Here is a 22,316-nt window from a genome sequence, read left to right on the forward strand (position 1 = left end):
AAAATAAACTTGTTAATATACATAAAAGTAATAGTAATTTATTTTGTAAATCTAACAGGTTGTTTGTTTGGTTTTGGTAGTTAGTTTTAGTTTGTTGAAATTATAATTATGTCCACTGTGAAATATAAAAAAACAAAGTTTGATGATGAAAGACCTCTTGCAAGTAACGAAGAAATTTCAACCCAGCCAGAAGTTATTGAACTACAGGACAACATATCATCAGTAATTTTTCTTAAGTATTTCTATAATATTTTATTTTAAAAAATTAAATTTTTGTTGTCAGTTGTCTTGAGACTGATTAGGCTTTTAAATTTAAATGAGGAACTAAATACAAAATCCATATATAGAAAATAAATTAAGTAATAAACTTAATATTTATTAATTTAAAAAAAAAAATTTTAAGATTGAATATTCTGAGAATACTTTGGAATCACAGGAAGAAACAGAAGAAAATCAATCGACACAAATTGTCTACAAAAAAAGAAGAGTTGAAACTATATACTTGGCTTGGGCAATAGTTGTCACTTTTTTTTTAATAGTTTTTATTATTATTGCAGTTTATGCTCATCCAGGCAGAAGAGGTATTTATATAAAACTTTTATTTTTGCTGAATATCAAAACTATACTAATTTTTTTTCTTGTTGCTAGGTGTTGTTGTTTATAATTTATACTTATTTATTATTTAAGACATTTTAGTAGTAGTTGTATAAAGAAAAATATAATATAGCCTATAATAGTTAAAAGTTTTTTTGCTATACATTTTGAAACTACGTTTTATGCTAGACTTTTGCATTTTAAATTTATTTTATTTTAGATATCTCATGGTGCTGCATTTCCCAGTTACAACTTGATAAATGTAAGAATATGTCATTGGCTTTCTACTCTAGTGGGTTTGCACCAAAAATTTCTTGCATTTTAACTGAAAATGTGGAGCAGTGTGTCCATAAAATTGATAAGGATACCTCTGACGTTATTTCTATTTCAAGTTCCGATTTGTATAATTATCGAGATATTTTAAAACCAATCCTGACAGAAGATTATGCGCTAAAACCTTCAGGTAACAAAAACTATTTTTTATTATTAAGTCCTATATATATTTATCTGGGTTTGGTGACTATGCCATAACATACTTAAAATGTTTATGTTAATATTAATATTTATGGCATGTTTTAAATCATTAAATTGATTTTGCCATTTTTTCCGGTTGCATTAATGTAATATTTATTATATATATATATCTTATTATTCACTGTCACTAATGCGCGAAAAACCAAAAAAAAAAAATATATATATATTAATTTGTAACTGTTTTGTTTAAAATAAGTATTTGGCCTTTTTATTTGTATGTAACTATTGCACGCTGCCAAAATATCTCAAGTATGTTTCTTATTGGAATGTTTTTTATTTAATAGATGGTTTTGGCTCTTACTTGGTTGCTGTTTTACCAAGAAACAACTCAATTAATTTATCAAATTCTACCGGCACCAAAGCTTGTGTAATGGATTTAAATTACACTGTTGGGTATTTTGCCCTGAATCGTAAGCTAAATTATTTATTAGGTTGATTATTATATTGCCAAAACTTTTAAACTGATTCAGATAATTTTTACAAATCAAAATGTATTGCGAAATAGATATTATTACTTAAAATATTTTTTGACCATAAGATTATGCCTTTCTTTTTATTTTTTTACAGATTTAACAAATCCAACTATGAGTTCCAATAATTGTAATGCAAAATCTTCATTTCTATCTATGTTTAATTCAGCTTGTGTTCCCTCTGATACAGTTAATTTGTGTAGTGGGTGTAAACAGAATGTCTGTCCACATGAAAAAAATGGTGGATGCAAATTAGGGGATTCAGATTGTATAGCAAGTAAAACCATTAAGTGAGTCATAAAATGTTTGTACTACTCTTAAATTGTAATAAAGCTCAGCCTTCTTAAATATAATAAATACGAATGGTACTGTATAATAAGGTAAGGAACTGATTTTGCCTCTAGGTTTAAACTATTTTTTGCATTTAGTTGTCTGCTATCATTATCAGAAAACAATGTTGTTGCCTTTTTGGATCACATCACTGTTATGAAAAAACTTAAAGACAATTCAGTTTGTTGTTTTTCATAAAAAAAATTTGTAATCGAAATTACTTTAAATTTAAGAAGACTTTTTTAATTTTTTAAAATATATATATTTTAAATGTTTTTAATTTTTTTGACTAATGTTTTAGTATATATATCAAAGAAAAGTTTAATGACTTTATTTATTTTTAAATTTTGTTTTTAAGGAGTACAATCTTTTATGTCCTAATGGTTCAAAAACAAGTTTGTCCAATTATAAAACTTGTAACTTTGGTCAAATACCAGCAAACAGTATTGTGGTTTCAAGTAAAATTCGAAGTGGAGTGGATATTGAAATACCAAGCGATATTGTTGAAATTCTTCACATTTCTCAGGTCTATAAATCATTTTTTAGAATATCATCAATAACATATATAAACTTGTGTTACAAATTATAAAATGATGGTAATAAACATATTTTAGGCATCTGTATACTAGCTTTTGTTGATGTCTTTTTTAAAAATTTATTTTGTTACAGTTATATTTTGGATCTCATGGTGTTGAACATTTTAACATGTTTTCAAGTCCAACTGGGCAAAGTTTATTGTTCAAGGAATACTCTCGCAAATTGGTGCCTTTAAAGTTTACTTGCTCTGCCCAGGTAGGGTATTGTGTTTTAATTTTTAAGAAAGAGACTTTACTAACTTTATTAAATATTCATGAAAATTTTTGTGTAATTTTTATGGGACTTTTTAGGAATTTTTGGGATTAAAATATATGAATATTCAAGCAAGTTTACAATGTACAAACACAAGTCAAAAGTCACTACCTTCTTGCCTATTTAAACAATACACCTAAACTAGTATACACAATAATGAATTTATTAAATAACCAATCGAATAAGTCATTTAATATTTGTATTGCTATATGTTTAATAATCATGCCTAGCTACACATATTTGTGCTCAATTATTTTGTATTTTTTGGTGCATTATTTTTGTTGAGATATTTTTTATACTTTTTGCAGTTTGGGCTTTTTTTTAATAATGAGTTGTAAATGTTTTTTTGTAAAGTTCATTATTTGTTGATTCCTTCATAAATTCCAATTGCACACCTGAACTAGATAACCACTTTTTTGTTTGTTGAGCTGTTAAGTTCGATTTGCCTTTGTGCTTTGTTTTTCTAACTTTACATATAAAATATGGGAGTTGTATTACCGTTATGTTAATCTCGAAAAATCATTTTCTCTTTTGCACTTTTATTGTTCAATTATTTTATGAAAAATACATGCAACGCTCTTTATATGAACCATAATCTTACCTACTTAATATACACTAACATGTTAAACTTTTATATTGCCATCTATGAAAAAATTGTCCAATTGTTTAATTTCAATTAAATCTTACCATTTTTCTATGTTTTGAATTTATAACTTTTTTATGAAATTAGATACTTTAATTTAATATTTTAAATGTGAATATCGATATATTTTGTTCAATTATTCAGAGTTTATCCGTTAATATTGGAAAACAAACTTAAAAACTTATTGAAACTGTTTAAGTATTGCTTGTTAAAGTGTTTATAACTTATTGTTTTGTCCTTTTCTTGCTTTTTTATAGATACATTTCTGTATAGCACAACGTTTACATGAGATATTAAGTATATTTATTTACTAATATATCTTAACATTCAATTTATGTTTACAGATTTATTAAATTCATTTAAATTTTTTAAAAATATTATTAAAAATGGCCCCACCAAGAGAAAGAAAATTGGCAATCATGGGATACCGATCAGTTGGTAAATGTTTTGAAAATTTGTGGTACAACTTAAATTTTTATGTTTTAATATTTTCTTTTTTCAAGGTAAATCTTCGATTATTATTCAATTTGTGGAGAATCAGTTTGTTGACTCCTATTATCCAACTGTTGAAAACAGTAAGTAAAATTTTGTTTTTGTTTGTATTTGTAACTTTTAAGTTTATGTTAAATTTAGCATAATTATATTAAAAAGACATTTAAATTTAATTTTTATTGCTTTGCAGCTTTTACGAAAGCATTCAACATTAAAAATCAAGAGTACAAACTAAGTATTGTAGATACCGCTGGTCAGGTAAATTTAAATTTTTAGAAATCTTTTTATCGTAATATTTAATATATTTTAATCAGTTAAAACTCATTGTACATGTAGGATGAGTATTCATTATTTCCGGATTCATATTCTCTTGACATGCATGGCTATGTGCTAGTTTACTCTGTAACTTCTATGAAAAGGTGAGACTTACCTATTTTTTATATAATGAATTTACTAGTTTAAATACAAAATAATTTTTTAAATAGTTTTGAGGTTGTGAAAGTTATTCACGAAAAGTTGTTGGATATGATTGGAGGATGTAAGTAAGTCAAAACGTTTTTGTTTTATTTTTTGTGATTACAATTAACCCAACAAAGTAAATATGTAAACTTTTATAAAAAAATTCATAAGTATCATGAACTATGTTATTAAATAATAATAATAATGCTTAATTTTACAAATGGGTTTTTTATTTTAAAAATGATTTAAGTTTTTATGTTTTTAGAATTCCATTGGCTTTAGTTGGTAACAAAAATGATTTGCACATGGAAAGAAAAGTAAGTATCGATATGGGAAAAAAATTAGCCCAATCTTGGAACGCTATCTTCTTTGAAACAACTGCTAAGCATAATCAGGTAAAAGTTCTAATTATTTTTAAAATTATAGAAGACAAAAAATTTATAATTAACCTATTATATACACAGGTTTAATTTTGTGTCGTCGTATAAATGGATTGTTTGTTATTTTATTTTTATGTTATTTAGTGTACCAAATTAATTTTTTTTTAAATTGCCTTTTGTTTCAGGATGTCAAAGATATTTTTACTGGTGTTCTGACCGAAATAGAGAAACAAGATGGTAATATACAAGAGGACAAGAAGTGTGTCATATCATGATGCATGCGCATAATCAATAAAATAACTAATTCCAAGGCTGCTACAGCCCAAAGTGATGGCAAAATACGGTGGTCTGGGATCGTAACACCATATTTGATATAAACCATTTCAAGAACACTTTAATTCTATTAATTTATGATTGTTGTGATTAAATGTAGAAAATATAGCCAACCATTATATCAATGTTAGACTGTAATGGTGGTTTATTTAATATTTGTAGTGATTTTTTGTTGTTTTTTAGTTAAATCAAGATTTGAAGTAGCAATTAGTGTTGTGTTTATTATAAATTTATTATAATATTTGCTTTTTTTGGAATAGTTTTTTGTTTGCTTTTTGTAGATTTGCTGTACGATTTTATGTGTATAAATATATGTTGTTGACGTTTAAAATCTTTAAATTGTGATTCTAATAAACGACAGTATGAACTGGTAAATTGTTATCAACTGGTAAAATGTTTTAATGATATATATACATAAGTAAGTGTATGCTTAATAAAACCGAGTACAACATAATAATATTGTAAAATTTTTTGGGTTCACCAGGATACCACATTCTTTATGTTTTAACATGTGCGTAAAAAAAACCCACGAGGATTGAATTTTTTTAAAAACATGTTTTAAATCACGTTTTTTTAAAATTTTTTTAGAAAAGTAGTTAAAGACCATGCACCCCAGGTAAGTTAGTTTTTATTACTTTTTATTTGGTTAAAAATTCATGTTTGTTTTAATGTATAACTTTTAAATTGGCTTCATATTTGAAGTATTTATGTAATTAGGTTAAATTTATTTTGTTTATATTTTTAAGAAAATAATTGACTTTTATTAAAATCTTTTATTGCAATTTGTTTTTTTAAGCATAATCGAATTAGCAAAATATTGGTTTGCTCAATGTTTTGTGATTGGCAAATTGGTTTTGCATTTGATTTATGTACCTGCATATAAAATAATGTAAAATAGAAATTATTTTAAAAATTTGCAGAACTATTGTTGCAATGGCATTTTGAAAATAACAGTTGGTTAACTGATAAAAGCGATTGCATTTACGTTTTTATTGTTGAAATTAAGTTTTTATCTACAAAAAAAAAACTTTTTACAAAAGTAAATGTACTCAAATAGTAGAATTCGACTTTAAATTTTGTATTTAAAGATTTTACTATCTTTATACTTGGTGCTACTTTTCACCCTACTACATTTTTTTGCAAAATGCATTGATCATCTTAAGGTTTTTTAGGGTAATCGACATTGTTTAGTAAATTTTTTTTAATTATTAAAAAAAATAATAAAACAAGGTTAAAGTAGAGAATATTTTTTATTTCACAAAATCACATAATATTTTTTAATGATTTATAATTCATTGAAATAAGTTGCTCCAAAAAACCTTACAATAGAGTATTTAAAAAATTTATAGAAAACACGCAAAAAAAACGGCTATACATTGGAAAAGCATTTTGTATAGAAATGTGACATGATATTACAATAAAAATATTGCACAATAAAGAATTAAATTTCATTTGTTTTTAAAATGTTAGCTGGAATTTTTTACTTTTTAATATTAAAAATTATTAACAACTGAATTAGTTTTTTCACGAAAATGTGTAACTAGTTTGAATTATGAATAAATTTTATTTAAATCAAATTTTGGATTTATCAAAGTTTTGCGGACAGAATAATAAAATAATGAAGTACAATTGCTTACTAAAATAAAAAATACTGCAAAATTAAACCAAGATATTTTACAATAGCAAACAAAAAAAAATAAGCGACATGAAAATATGAAACTTTTTAAAAGCCATTTGAAGTAAAATTATTTATCTTTTGGTTAAAACCAAATTTAAAATCTTACTTTTATTGTACATGGGACATTACCAAACTTTCGATGTAGCCACAAATTAACTAACAAAGCATTTTAATTTTAAACCATTTACTACACATCAATATTTGTAAATTATAATAAGCATAATTACACAAAAAATAGATTATATTTAAAATAACAATAAACATAAGCATTAAAATTATTGAAGTATATTTCGAGGAAAAAAATAAAAAGCAGTAAAATTTTAGAAAGTATTAAATTTAATAATTACAAAAACACTTAAACCACAGACTTAAACAGCAAATAGCTGCCATTATTGACATTTTTAATGAAAAAAAAATTGAGACGGTTAAATAAAAAAAAATTGCTAAACTTCACTTGAATATAGTTTGAAAATTTTCAATAAAATTATTTATTACTGAAATGATAACATAAAAATTTTGATACCACATTGCCCTAATGTTAGCACCATTCATGGGACAACAATGAAGTAATTTGGTCAACTTCTAGACTGTTCTAAAATTTTTTTCATCGACAAGTTTTTGAATAGTTTTAAATTAACACAAACAGTGTTTTTCCAATACAAGTGGCAAGAGAAAATTAAGATTTCGACAGTGGCTAAAGTTCCTCAATAAAAGTTGCAGGAAAATATCCAGTCTAAAAAGTTAAAATTTAGTTAAAAAAAGTTTTAAAAAAATTGCAAAATAAACGAAAACGGCAAATTTTATTTAACATTAAACCCAAATCCTTATAGTTTTGAACATTGTTATGCAAAAATAATTATTTTTACTCACATTGCCCATGTACTCTCCCTTCCACCAGCCATGTGCATCTCCTGCTTTACTAATAATATTAACATATTGCCCCGCTTTTAACCCCAGTTCCTGGGGACTTCTGGGGTCAAAATCGAATAAAACCTTTGCTTTACCCATGACATCAAAATTTGGCCCATTGGGTGCTAAAAACAATAATAATAATAAAATAAATATAAAGCCTTTAAAATAATTTTGTAAAAGTAATTGTAAAATAAAAGGAATTTTATATTTAAAATGTAAAAAAATTGGAAAGTTATGTTTATTTACAATGAATCATCCCATTAGAGTGCGAAATTGAATGTGAATTCCGTTGTCGTTCGTTTCGGGGTTCCAAAGGTGGGGGTGATCCTATTTGGGGAACACTCATGCGTGATCTGGGGCGATCCATACCGGGTGGGGGCCCCTGTGCCTGCTCAGAGGGGAAAAGAGTTGGGTCCCGATAAGGGTATTTTAGGGTTGTTTCAAGTCCAAGAAATGAGGTTGACATTGTGTTTTCCTGGTAAAATTCAACTAATTCCTTTATAAAAAAATTTAAAAAAATTTTTAACTTTTGCTTATTTAATCGTTTTTGTTTGTTGGAATATATAAAATGATTTTATATTTATGTTTTCATGCAAACCTTTTTATTTTAGCTTGTTAATTATTTACTTGAATGTACCTGTACAGATCTAAAGTGTTTGCACTCAGCAACATAAAACAAATTCTCTGACGATTTTACAATTCTTATGTGTTTAATGTCATTCTGATACCTAAAATTAAATTTGTAATAAAAAGTAAATGTAATATTTAAAAAGTTTAAATAACAGTTTTATATGTAGAGATAAAGCAGCTTGATCCTTCATACCTATTGTCCATAATTTGACCAAACCTATTTGTCCATAATTTGACTTTAAATTATTTAACCGATCTCTTTGTACTTACAGTAAACTGATTGCCATATTATCATCTCTTGTTCGAACAAGGAAACTTCCAGAAGGTCTTCCAGCTAATATTCTAGCTGCTCCATCTCTGTCTACCTGACCAGCATACCTTTAACATTAAGTGAGTTCAATTTATTTTTAATTTGATTTCAAATTTTTGGCAGTAGTATTACTTCTACATTTTATTATATATATATCTTTTTAATTAAAATAAAATAGTAAACAATCTATTAAATTAGTTTTATGTATGACATATAGATCATAGATTAGTAGAAAACAATTGTTAAGTATCACCCTTTAAAGAAAGATTTTTTTACATTGTGTTAATGTTGTTAATCTAAAGGTTAAAACAAACACTTGGTGCAGTTTCAAAAACAAATTCTCAAAAAATGTGTTCTTGTGTTAAAAAAAAGAATATAAAGTTAGTTTAGTTTGCAATAAGACAGAGTGCTATGTTTACTGTTCAAGAGTAAATTTTTATTAAGTTTGAAGGTGGTTAGTATAATGCCAGTGTGGATGCTGCTTGCATATTGTGCAGTGTTATACCAATAATAGTGTTCCAACTGCACAGGGGTTGAAGGCATTGGCAAGGCTATTGCATAGTTGAGATCTTCTGAACTGAGCCTATTGGAATGTCGCAATTTACTTTTCGAGTCTGACTTGTGCTGCTGTTGTGTTTTGTTTGTGTTGTGTGTCAAAATAAAAAACATAAAGTCAAATCAAAAGTTGAAATCATAAACTAAGGCTGCAACTGTAATTGCAGAAGCCTCAGCAAAGTTAAAACTTTGATAAGGCCTTAGTTAACCCGCCTAAATTTCTTTCTTTTCAGAAAATAAATTTTTTTTTTCAAAATTATTTTTTTGTATTTAATTTTGTCGAATTTTTAAATCAATGCGGGTTAACTGTAGGTAAAACCCCTTTCACCCACCATATATTTTCCTCTATTGGAATTAGGTGTGTGGGTGGTCGAGAGTGTGACACTGTAGCTAGATTTGAAGGGTAACTATGGTCCCTGGGGGGGACTCTGGTGGTTATGTAATTATCAGGTCTTTCCCTGGTGTCCCTGTTAGTCTATAATATATACTAAATTATTGTAACATTGTTGCTTGAGAGTAATAGATAATAATTCACTGTTTTCGTACTAAAATCAATCAATCATTTAAAAAAAATCAATACTATCTTAAACATCCTTTTAAAAATGCATTTTATTTTCTAAACCTATGAATTGTATATACCTACTAATTTATTTGAATAGTGAGTTTAAAAATAGTTTAACTTGAAACAAATATAAAAAAATTTTTAACCGACCCCAGGGCTAACGTGTGAGGCAGGAAAGTAACCGCTTCGTTCAATGTGCGTCAGTGAATAACCCTGAACATAAAATAGTAATGATTGTACACATAACACACTTACTTTGACACTTAACACAAATGCTTTTCAAAAAAAAGCTATCAAGTGAAGCAGTTGCAAAACTATTGCCTTTACTTTTAAAATAACTTTTTTACTTTGTAAAGGAGTTATGACAGAAGCATGTACCTGCCACCAGTCAGAAGAACTGCGATCTGTCACTTCAATTTGTTCCCCAATATCAAACGTGATCATGCTCCCTCCAAACGGGGGTTGGGGATGACCACTATATTTCCGATGTGCTTTGTAAGGTGCTGTGAAAAAATGTAATTTTTTTTTATATAGTTTTTTATTATATTTATCCTTTATGCAAACAGCTTTAATTAGTGCTGCTATAACGTGATAGAAGAGGTAAAGGTCTTAAATTAAACTAAACATTTTTCTTGTCATTTTTCTTAAAATTAATAATTTAAACTTATTAAAAAAAGGCTTGGTTTTAGCTAACATTTGATCTTGCCGAAAAAAAATTTTTTTTGTTTTGAAATGTTGTATCAAAAATAAACTTGCCATGCTTTTAAACTTGCAAATTTAAATAAGTGTGTTATTTAACAGGAAAACTTACTTGAATCAATCATTGTAGAAGCCGGAGGTTGGGGTTTTCGATGTGAATCGTTGGAAATTGGTCTTCTCTGTTGAAGGTATGTTAAAATTATTTACAAACTATTATAACTACTTTTGTATGCATTTTTTTACAATTGGACAAAAAAATGAGGGCTGTATTTACATTTATAAAAACAAGCACATTAAGTTCATACTGAAATATTAAATACACTAAAATTATAAGGATTTATATTAAAGTTTTGTCCGTCAAAAATTTAACTTACCCCAGGTACAGGTTGAGGTGGATAATCTAAAAAATAAGAGTACACATAGGTGAATATTAACACATATTAGCTCAAATATTTTAGAATAACTATTAATTTTATATTAAAAAATAACATCGATTTAAAATATTACTCTGGCAAGCCACATAAATTAAATTAATCTGTCATCTGTTATTTCCTTAAAACCAATACTAATATTTTTGTCTAGTTTATATTTTCAATTGTTACTATATAGCTTAAGCATGAGCATTTCTAATTTGCAAATATCTATGCTATATTTTGTAAGGACTCTTTATACGTTCTTGCATGCATGTTAAATCAATTTAAGCATATGCTCCTGATAGATAGATAACTAGTGTGTAGGTGGATATTGATTTTAAAAGGAGAAAACAGGTCTTTAATCTTGAAAAATATCAAATAACAATATTTGACTCGCAAAACATAACTCTAAAGTAACAGTTCAAATTATGATGTAAGTTAAAAACATCTAAGTCAATAAACAACTTTCCTTAACAATATGACTTCGCAAAATTTAAACCCATTTAAAAAACTTATTTACTGTACCTGGAAATATGTTCTCGTATTCTTCCATGCTTAAAACAATATATAATTTCTGTTTAACAAATTTTCATTATATTCAGACACGAATATAAATTGATATTTGTTTTTTTACAAGCTACATTCAACAAGACCTTAACATATGCCTTTCCCTGAAAGTACTTAATTCTAGTTTTATTGACCTCTAAACTTACTTTTGTGGTTCTTACAATAAAAACAGCCTATTCACCTTCACATTTATAAACATAAGTTAAGAAATTTTAAAATGCCCAGACATATTTATTATAAATAATAAATTTTATCATAAGCACAATGTGCCAAAACATAAATCTCTCATTTTTGGCTGAAACACAAAATAATATATTCTTTTCACATAAAATTGAAAGCTAGCAATCTAAGTGACAAAACCTAAAGAATGTTGTACAATTGGACAACAACAATATAGCTAAGTAGTACTTAATGGCTGGAGGCCTCTACACTATTCACTCATTCAAATAAGCCATGGTGCAAAATTTATGAGCATGAAATTAGAACACACCTGAAGGTTAACAACCTTTTATTTGTTTATATACTGACCAGTGAGCCTAACTTTTGGACCATTGTTATGGCAATATAAACAATTTGTCTTAAGAGGTGTTGCTTTTATAAACATATACTTATATATTAACAGGTATTTATGTTGTATATAATTACAAAATACTTAATTGCAGCCAAGGATTTTAAAAAGGGGCCTAATAAATTAGTACGTATATTTATAAAAAATTAGCAAATCTATTTAAAATGTAAACTGTATTTCATGTAATACCATTAAGTACATTAAAACTATACAAGTTAAAATAAAAACATTTAAATATACTTAACTTTTTAAAAGAATGATTTTTGTCAAACTTACCAGATACTTTCATGCTTTGCAAACTTTCGTTGCTTTCGATTAACTTAAGTGCAGTCACCAAACAAGTTTTGTGACACTTGGTTTCAGTTTCTGTAGTGTTAAAATATTGTTAATCGAACTTTTATTTGAAAATTTACAAAATAAACTCTCTATTGTAAAGTGTGCGAAAACAAAAACGTTTTTGTTTCTAATAATATAAATATATCACATACTATGTTTACATCTTACTTTAAAAGTATTTTTTATTTCTAGGTGTATATCTCAATAATATTTTTGCTTCATTTTCTGATATATTATAACCTATGTTTTGTCATTAACCTTTTTTATGTTTATTTTAACAGTGCAAAAAAAATCCAAAGAAAGATAGGATCTTACTTTCGCACATGTATCCTTGGTAGAAACTTCCGAGTAAAAGTTTGTGGCACGCATCACAATATGTTGGTTTATCAAATGAATGCATTTTAAATGAATGTGATCTCCCCCTCAACGCTTGAGGCTGAATGTTGTCACTAAACATAAAACAGATTCGCGGTTATGGGCAAAATTTAGGCCAAAGGTTTAATACTTAAAATTTCAAGGTTAGAAAGTTTTCAAATTTTTTTTAAAGGTTTTATTTTTGGTAATAAATTTGAAACAAATAAACTAATTATTTTACAAACTTGTACAACAAATTAAAACTTAGATGCCAAAAGTATGAAGTATTTTTTATAATAAAAATTAAATATTATTTTAGTATACATATTGATTTAGGTTTAAAAAAAGTAAACATTTTTAAACTTACAATGCAGATTTGAGTTTTTCTATCCATTTAATTTTATCAGTTTTCGCTTTTGCTGATAAAATAAATGAATTTGTTCCAGTTACTGCCGTGAGTGTCCAGTTAAATGACCACTAAAACAACATTACAAAGTAAAATACGATTTTATAAATTCAAAAAATCAATGTTTTTTTTTGAAATTTAATTTTTTTTAACAAGGTTTTTTTTTAATCATTTATAATTTTAATTTTTCAGTTACCTTTCCGCCTCTTGTTGATCCTACACTAACTTCATCTAATTTATATTCATCCAATCTCAACAAGTCTTTCAATATGTAAGTTCCACCCTTAATAATAACATAATATACAGTGTGCTTTTTTTTAAATAGCATAGGAATATACAAAAATATTTTCAATTTTTTTATTATTTTAAAAAATTGTAGTTTCGAAAAAAAAGGTTGAACTTTTTTTATTGATATTAGGTATTTACAAGGCAGTAAAAATACCAGATAACTGCACCAGCTTTACCTTTTCCTTGGTCATAAAAAGTGCCTGATCAAACAAAAATGTGTTTCTTGGTTTTACATTCTTGTCGTTGGCCATCCTAATCTTCAGCTCACCATCTTTTAGCAGACGACCATAGGTTTGAAGGGGAACTCCCTGTTGTAACACAAAAAAGATGAATGGGTAAGTTTTCTTTAATTAAATTTTTATGTAAGACTGTCACTCAATGTTCTAATCACGAGCAGGTTAAACAATTCAAAGTTAGCATTTATATAATGAACATTTTTTTACTTGAAACTTGAAACTTATTTGTCAAATTACTGGGGGAAAATTTTTTAAAACTTACGCTCATGTAGTCCACCAAACAATTTTCAACCTGGTTAATGGTTACCAACATTTCACTATCCCTTTTTACCTCATTTACATATTGGGAGATTTCCTTAGGTAAAAAATAGCATCAAATTAAGGAATGTATTGATAGAAAAAAAACTAACATTAGTCATACTTATTTTGAAAACCAATAGTAGGTATGTAAGAGTAAAATCGATTTGTGTACTAGTTTTAGTTAAATGACAAAAGTTGTAGGAACATTTATTGCTCATGACAATGTTGCACTTTCTACTCATGACAATGTTGCACTTTTTTCAAGAGTCAATATGTAATGTACTACCCAGTACTAGGTTGGTTTAAAATATGATTTACCTGCATAGAGTCCAAGGCTTTGATTAAATCTTGTTTGTCTTCATGTTTGGCTGGCGTGTGTTTGTTTAATTCCTAAACAGAAAGTAAAATGGCATCTTTTTATAATAAGCATCAAAAAAAGATATCAAAATATCAAAGATTCATTTAACACAATAAAGATTAATAAATTTTTAGAATTTTAGAAAATTAGTAAATATGTGTAAAATTATATTGTAATTGTACAAACTATAATTCGTGTATTGTGATTTGCAAATGTTATCATAATACTACCATAATTTAGCATATTAGTCATAAAAACTTCTAACCCTTTACCTTAACAAGTAGGTGATATTTAAGTACCCTTTGCATGGGCACCATAAGTAGTTCTCTAAGCTTAAACTTACTGGGACTGGCATGTTCTTGACAATCCTGTAAAACATTTAAAAAAAATTGACAATCCTGCATTTGATCACACTTAGAAATTCACTTGAGTGAAGATTTCCTAAAACCTAACAATAACAATCTTTTTTTAACCCATTTGTTGAATATAAAATTATGACAGTATAAAAATATTGTATCAGTATAGCAATACTTAAATTTCTTTATTCATCCAATATAAACCCGAGTTGCTTAAAAAAAATTTAACATTTTTAACTTAAATAGGTCTAAAAATACCAACTGACCTCTACAATATGTTGTATTTTGTCATCTTTCATTAAATTAGCTAGATGTTCCTGGGCATCAGCCAAGCCACTGCAATAAGTCCCATACAACAAAAAGCCGTCCTTTTAAACCAGAAACAATTAACATTTAGAAAAACAAACTGGTATTAATATTTACATTGGGGCATGCGAAAATCAATACAAAACAGTTTTACAAAAAATTGTAAGTTTATTTCAGTTAATTTTTTAGCAAAAACTGTTTCTTTACAAACTATGGTTGTTTTTTATATTTACTTTATTGTCTAAAAAGGCACGACTCATTTTTGAGCCATCTTGTTTGTACGTTTCAATTTCTCTTAAAACTCTTTGGTGCACAGGATTTAATTGCTATAAAAATTAAAAAAAAATTATTCACAAAAAATCTGAAATTAATGATTAATAAAAAAATTTAAATTTACGATGTGCTATAGAATTTTATATGAGAATATTGTATAGCTTTGTCAATAGAGCATTCCATTTCAATCATAGGATATAAAATGGAATTGTACTGAAAGTCATTTAAGGGTCACGTTCGGAATTACTAAACTTTGGCGCTAGTATATCATTAAACTTAACTCCTTGGCAACAACCAATAAAACTATTGTCTTACAATATAAATTATATGCATTTTTCCACACGGTGCTTCTTTAAACATGGCCTAATACAAAAAACGGCTTAAACAGAAAATTTGACAATTAAATCAATATATTGTAAACAAGAGGCCTTGGTAAACCTTATTTAAATTCTTACCTCAAGGTTCATGAATATTGCCTTGATATCCTTATCCGACATATTATACCTTTTAAAAGGGTACATAAATTTTTCTTGCATCATGTGTAGATGCTGAACATAGTTTTTTTCTGTCTCATAGATTTCACTAATGCAGTATGACCGCTTGTCCTTAAAAAAAAATTAAAAGCTGCATTAAAACCTATAAAATTCATAACCATATAAACTTCAAACGCAACTATGGTTTTTGTTACATAATTAAATTTTAATATATAAAACGTAATAAAATATTATTCAAAACCAAACATACTTAGCACTGCATACAACTCTTTTTGTGATAACTTAAATATAATAAACAATTGTTAAATTTATGTAAAAACTTTAAAAAAATTGTGAAAAATTAAATTCAATAATTTTAAAATAATTTATTTATTTACTTTTGGTGCAGATGGAGCCGGTTTAGCTGCAATCAAGCTCCCATAAATTCCTTCTTCCTTTTCCTCCGGAACACAATCATAAAGATCTTCCTCCTCATCTTGTAAGTTTTTCTCACTAAAAAGTAAGTTTTGTTTATTTAAATTTTTAGTTTATCCTCAATAAGAAATTATGGGGTTCGACATTCTAACTAAAAGTTAGCTATTATTATTGGTTTAGTTTTAAAATTTTTTAGCCATTTTAAAGCTCAAAAATAAACAAGAAAAAAAAATTTTATTGTTAAAATGTGATCATGCTAGTTATTATAAAACTAACTAAGAAAAGGGAATAAATTTACCGATTTTAACATGAACCAAATTAATTAACAGCTAAGTTAATCTGAATAAATCCAAGTCTAAAATTCTGCTATTTTATTCTTAAAATTAAGCAAAGTTGTAGTTTTACCTTGCCATGTCTGACAAGTTTTTGTAAATATCTTCTTCCTCATCTGTTCTGTATGTTGAATTGCGATGAGCTCCTCCCATATCTAGAAAGGGTCTAAAAATAAAAATTAATCAATATTTCTTACAAAAACATAAAAATATAGCAATAAAATATGAAAAAAATATAGCAATAAAATTTAATTATTTCTGTAATAAAATTATATTTAGTCACATTTTTAAAAACAAAAAATAGAAATAGAAAAATTAATTACATTGAATCTATTTTTAACTAAAACAAAATATATTAATTAAAAAGTTCAAATTTTAAGGTTTAATAACGTATTAAATGTAAGACATAAAAATGATTGGGTTTTTATGATTTAGTAATCCGAAATTTAAGGCTTGTTTGATCTTACAATGAATTCTGTTTTTTATATTGAAGGTTAAGTTTGTTTTTAGTTAAACATTAAACAAGGCAACAGTTATTTTGTTTTTCGCATCTGCATTTAACAGACTGTGCAGCAATTACTATTTTCTCTTCCTTAAAGTTGAAGTGGAATGTAATTAATTATGTTAATATGCGCGTTATATGTCATTTTTTGTTGATAAATAACCGTACAATGTGAATTTAACTTATGATCTACCTCAGTCAGAAATAAGTAAATTTTAAAGATCACTGGTGCGTTAGAAAAAATATTTAAATTATTAGTATTTTTTAAGATGTTAAAGGTGTGTTTATGTAGGTGTTTTATAAGTGCGTTTTATGTGTGGACTGTTATATACAATAGAGTATTCTAATTGCCTGAATCACACACATGCTACTTCACATTCACTTCCTGTTAAAGCAAGATACACAACAGTTCCTGCTTATGACATCATAAAAAACCATATGTGACATCACAACAATATATTTTTTACCCATACAAGATTTAAATTGAATGTAATTAACTAATTTTGATTGTTAAAAAAATTAACTAGAAAAACTTTGTTTTTTAATTGTTTTAAAGGGATGTTATGTTTTATAACAAGCTATGTTAATAGCATAAGTTGGCCTAGATAAAAAAAACCACACAATTTTGAACAATTGTTATGAAAATCTTGGTGTACAATCATTCTTTAGTAATAAAAAATATTGGTGTTATTTTCGTAGTTTAATATTTAATGTCATAAATTGTCAAGCTAAATTTATTTACATAATTTTTTTTTATTTAAATGTATATATATATACAATTATTATTTCATTTGGAGGTAAAAAGAAAATTTAATTTGAGGTACTAGAGAAGGTTATTTATTTAGTGCAATTACACCATTCACTAGTAGTATAAATAATCAATTGAATATTTTTATATGTATTTTTATGTCGTAGTTTTTCCACTTAATTAATTGGCTCGAACCACATTGTATATTCATAGCATGTATCATATTAATAATTAATACGGCACAAAATGTAAATAAATCCTGTTTTTTACTTTCAGTTTCTTGTTTAAAATGCTACTTTCAGCATTGCAATAAACAGAATGGGGATCTAAATATTGTTTAAAATAGTTGTGGGCTGTTGTTAGTGATATTAAAACTATAAAATACTGAAGAAACTGGTCGGCAAACTTTCTCTTTTGTAAAGTAAATAGACTGGCACATGATTCAAAACATTTCTGATATTTAATTTATTACAAGTTGCGACACTTTAAGTTAATCGTATGGCAATGTAAGCATCTCATATTTCATCCAAAGGGCAAGTGTTACACTATACTAATATTTACATTTCTATGAATCCAAACACATTGTATACAAAGTTGAAATTATAAAATTAGTTTTATTCTGAATACATATGTACACTCAAAAACCACCTATTTGCATACTAATTAGTTTGTTAAAAATTTTCTTTGTTTGGTTTCTTACCTGAATTTCGATGCTGCAACTGGAAGTTGTGATAAAATAGAAAGGGTCCGCAACACCTAAAAATATAATTTAAAAATATAACGAGTAAAGTATAGTACTTTAGTGTAAGAAATCAATATTGAACTTTTTACATTTATCATATTTGTTTTCATATTTGAAATTATCTAAAATTGCTGATTTTTAAGTTTGTTTGTGGGTTATGACAAAGTAAGCAATGGGTTAACAATTTTTCTGAAATATTTAGTATTATTGTGTAAAATTGTGCTTACCTTAGCCACGTTAGTCATATTGTAAAGATCTGATGGAAGAAATAAATCTTCATCGGATATTTTAAACACTATGTGAAGCGAGTTCTTTACAGCCCATAAGTTTTGAACGCATAAAAACTAAAACCAAAAAACACAGACTTTATAAATTTACCACATTTCAAACAAAACAACATTCCGTAAGAATTTTTTTAATGTGGTTAATATAAATAAATGAAGAGATACAAAGGAACATATTTGTTTATAAAAAATAATGGTACCTGTAACATCTGTGGTCTTAAGTTGATACTGTTGCTATCAACCGCTCCCGGCCGGATAATATTCAACAAGTTGTACAAAACTACTCCGTCTCGAAGCGTTTGAGCAAGATCGAACACAACTCCTCCAGGTTGTGCCATCTTGTGTTGTGGAGAAATAACCCCTGTGTTGATTAACCAGCGAACGCACGATCGCCACAATTCGCGGTCCATTTTGAAATGATTTTTAACCACTACCTTGCTTTCTATAGAATCTAAACATCAACAAGAAATGGTGTTGTGCCCTGTTAACACTGTCCTTGCAATACACTTCTAACAATGCTTCTTTTGTAACAAATTTTTTAAATAATACATTATCTAATTATATAGAGCCAAGTTATTTATTTTTTAAATCTAATTTCCAAAAATCAAAGTTGCTGCATTAGCACTTAAACTGTAGTGAAAACTTGAACACAATAGGATAAAATTTAAAATTAATCAGGCTATTAACTAATAAACCATATAAAAAACGACTTCTATCCGCTATTTCTTTTATTAACAATCGGACAATACGTAAAGGGGTCAATAAACAATATCTAATGCTTTTAAAAAGAGCTTCAACAGTCTAACACAAAGTTTAATAAGGCCTAAATATGTTTTTTTAAACAAAAATTAATAATACCATTGTCAGATTGTTAAATCTTTGTTTTATATTATAGATATATAATTCTGTATGTTCAGCCTAAATTAAACAATAACCAGAATATTCTTTATTGTCTTTTTATTATAATGCTATTCTAGATATAAAACAATAGATTTAAGTAAGTTTCGCTTTCTATAAAGATAACCGATCAAAACATACAAAAAAGTCAAATTAACTTCAACATAACGAGTCTATATTGTGTAACGTAATGCGATAACGTAGAGATTTAACTACGAGGAAGTGCGGGTTCTTTAAAAGTAAACAACATAACACGAGATAATCCGATTTCAGACGGGTGTTGTTTTTGTATTACAGCGTCACCACGAGTTAGTCTCGTTTAATTAAACTGGAACTATTTTGGTCACAAATACTTCTTGTTAACGCAACAAAATTGAATAACGTTTTAAAGACTTTCTAACAATATAATTATTACAACTAATTGGCAGTTAAACTATGAGGCATTTATTGAATGTGAATTACTTATTACGTTCTAAATAAAATACATTATAATTATTCATTTATCCTCGTTTAAGGAATGATATCTAACCTAATAAACCGCACTAACTATCACACAAACTGGTGATTACTTTTAATTAGTATAAAACAAAAAATCCAAAAATACCTTCGGATGAAGTGACGTCACTTTCACTTATGTATGACGAACTTTCGTCACTGGAAGTTTCAGAAAATTCTTCCTCACTGCTACTGTCATCTGATTTACTCTCAGAACTTTTTGTTTGTATGTTAATGTTGGATTTTTGTAAATTATTATTAGAAGCTGAAATTGCGTCAAAGTTAAATATATCAGAATTAGTATTATCTTCGTCGTTAAAAGTCGTGGCTTGTTCTTCTTGTAGTTGAACAAACTCGTAAGGATTGTCAATATTTTCAGGATTTCGAAAAAAATCTACGTCTTGTAGGTTTTTAGTTTGTTCTGGTTCGGTAAATCCCGTCTGGTTAAGAAAATTCATTTCAATAAATTCATGCAACAAATCTTCTTCCGATTTGCTAGATCCTTGTTTTTCGGGTTGTTGTTTAGCATTTTGCTTGCACAACTGCATGTAAGTGTCTAATATTTGTGCATTTTCCAGATGCTTTTCCGTTTTACTTTGTTTGGTTTGAATGGTTGATGAAGTAGCTGCTTGATTGATAGGCATACTTAAAGTTAACATTGATGACAAATGATCATAAATTGGCTCTGACAAAGGTAGAATCTTCGGTGGCTTTCCAAGCGACTGATAAAAATCGTTACTTTCTTCGTTAACGTGTACAACCTTATCTAGATCAAATTGTTTTGGGGATTTTTTGCTTTTATCTTCAGATATGGCTTGAATAATAACTTGAGGGTCTTCGTAAATAGAATCGCTTTCATTGACAATATTTGGATCTTGCTGAATGAAAACTGCATTTTGTTTGCGTTTCTTTTTTTCTTTTGTTTTGACTGGCTTAGTTTTATTTTGTTTGTTATTTTGAATCTTACTCGGGTTTAACAACGCTGTGGGATCTTTATAAATTGAATTTACATCCGAAGATTCGTTATAAACTGAATTATTTGCAGTTTTACTTTTTTCATCGTGGTATAATTTGTCTTTATATTGAATTTCGTTTGAGGGTATTGTTTCAACATAGTTTTGCTCCTTGTGGGTTTCAGTTTTCGCAAATTTTTCGTTGGAGACTTCCCTTGTTTTTTCTTCTTGTATGTCAAAAGTAACTAATTTCTTTGTTGTTTTGTTCACTTGGGAATATCTTGCGTTTGTATCCCTTTCGACTGGTTGTGACCCGTTCAAAACGGGGATTTGGTTTTGAGTGGTGTTAAAATTTGTTGGTAATACGACATTTTGTGGGAGCTGAGTTTGCATATTTGTTTGATTTGTTTGTTGATTTTTATTCATCATATACAACATCATAGCGGATTGTGTATTTTCGTCCTGAAACGTATTACTTGGTAAAGCGTTGTTGCCTTGGTCGATATGTAAACCACTTTGGACTGGACCCAATTCAGAAGGTTTTACTTGTGTATGTATAACTGTAGATTGTTGGTTATATGGGTTATTCATTCGTTGTTGAGACGTGTTTTTAACCCCTCTTATATGAGGATGCATTCCATTTTGACTGCCTTGCATTTGCTGTGTAGCAATGGCTGTAGAGCTCATCTGATAATTTTGTAAACCTGGATTTCCCGCGAATTGAGAGGGTAATACGTTTATCCTCGCAGGTATTTGTGAGCTCATTCTTTGCTGAGGCATCTGGCTGGACATTCCGGGTGCAAACTGCGTTGGGGTAGTGTTGGTATGTTGCATATGAGCGTTTGCAGCAATTAACTGTGGACTAGTAGTACTGTTAAGGCTGTAAGGATTGGAAGATCTTAGTTGTGGCTGCAAGTGATTTGCGGGTATTCGTTGTATTTGTGTGTTGTATTTTTCAGGGTTATCATTTGGAGTTGGAAACCCTGTTGCTGTCTGGAGAAGTGGAGTTTGCATTTGAGTTTGTAGAATTCTGGTATTGCCAGCATATGTCGTCAAGTGGTTTGGCATCATTGTTGAAACTGCATTTTGAATGTTTGTTTGTTCCAGAGCCAATTGTGGCGTAATACTTTGGTAGGCCAATGCTTGGTTTTGGTATTGAACATTTGCAAAATGGTTTAGCATTTGACCATGTTGAACTGGATGCGTAAACATATTTTGTTGTGACTGTTTACTAATATTTTGTCTAAATGGTTCATTTTGTAAA

The 22,316-nt window shown here is 27.6% G+C and overlaps 3 protein-coding genes across 4 annotated transcripts; 2 read left to right on the forward strand and 1 right to left on the reverse strand.

Moving 5' to 3' along the window:
• Window positions 1-64: 64 nt before the first annotated feature.
• Window positions 65-3,453, forward strand: LOC145741343 (melanotransferrin-like). Its single transcript, XM_082558916.1, has 9 exons — window positions 65-222; window positions 404-581; window positions 815-1,057; window positions 1,413-1,538; window positions 1,696-1,888; window positions 2,027-2,108; window positions 2,287-2,454; window positions 2,598-2,720; window positions 2,816-3,453. The coding sequence occupies exons 1-9, from the start codon at window positions 109-111 to the stop codon at window positions 2,915-2,917; spliced, it is 1,329 nt and encodes a 442-aa protein (XP_082415042.1). The 5' UTR covers window positions 65-108; the 3' UTR covers window positions 2,918-3,453.
• A 40-nt stretch (window positions 3,454-3,493) lies between these two features.
• Window positions 3,494-5,464, forward strand: LOC145741344 (GTP-binding protein Rheb-like). The gene is made up of 7 exons (XM_082558917.1): window positions 3,494-3,858; window positions 3,924-3,995; window positions 4,103-4,170; window positions 4,249-4,331; window positions 4,398-4,454; window positions 4,637-4,766; window positions 4,937-5,464. Exons 1-7 carry the CDS (start codon window positions 3,807-3,809, stop codon window positions 5,024-5,026), a joined length of 552 nt encoding a protein of 183 aa, XP_082415043.1. The 5' UTR covers window positions 3,494-3,806; the 3' UTR covers window positions 5,027-5,464.
• Window positions 5,465-6,451: 987 nt separating this feature from the next.
• On the reverse strand, window positions 6,452-19,368 carry LOC145744113 (proto-oncogene vav-like). Of its 2 annotated transcripts, none has more exons than XM_082562225.1 (26): window positions 18,908-19,368; window positions 18,651-18,767; window positions 18,382-18,437; window positions 16,505-16,597; window positions 16,063-16,177; window positions 15,647-15,796; window positions 15,152-15,244; window positions 14,879-14,980; window positions 14,529-14,624; window positions 14,217-14,288; window positions 13,861-13,953; window positions 13,539-13,670; window positions 13,271-13,357; window positions 13,036-13,145; window positions 12,630-12,763; window positions 12,255-12,344; window positions 10,805-10,830; window positions 10,543-10,609; window positions 10,110-10,234; window positions 9,882-9,944; window positions 9,120-9,241; window positions 8,575-8,682; window positions 8,312-8,402; window positions 7,921-8,170; window positions 7,633-7,796; window positions 6,452-7,495 (listed from the first exon to the last, which is right to left on the reverse strand). In XM_082562225.1, exons 1-26 carry the CDS (start codon window positions 19,115-19,117, stop codon window positions 7,457-7,459), a joined length of 2,805 nt encoding a protein of 934 aa, XP_082418351.1. In that variant the 5' UTR covers window positions 19,118-19,368; the 3' UTR covers window positions 6,452-7,456. The 2 variants fall into 2 exon arrangements, with proteins under 2 accessions (XP_082418351.1, XP_082418350.1); XM_082562224.1 differs by lacking the exon at window positions 9,120-9,241 and adding an exon at window positions 9,502-9,644.
• Window positions 19,369-22,316: the final 2,948 nt, after the last annotated feature.

Source organism: Corella eumyota, chromosome 2 (assembly GCF_963082875.1).
Source record: "Corella eumyota chromosome 2, kaCorEumy4.1, whole genome shotgun sequence".
NCBI classification, from domain to species: Eukaryota; Metazoa; Chordata; class Ascidiacea; order Phlebobranchia; family Corellidae; genus Corella; species Corella eumyota.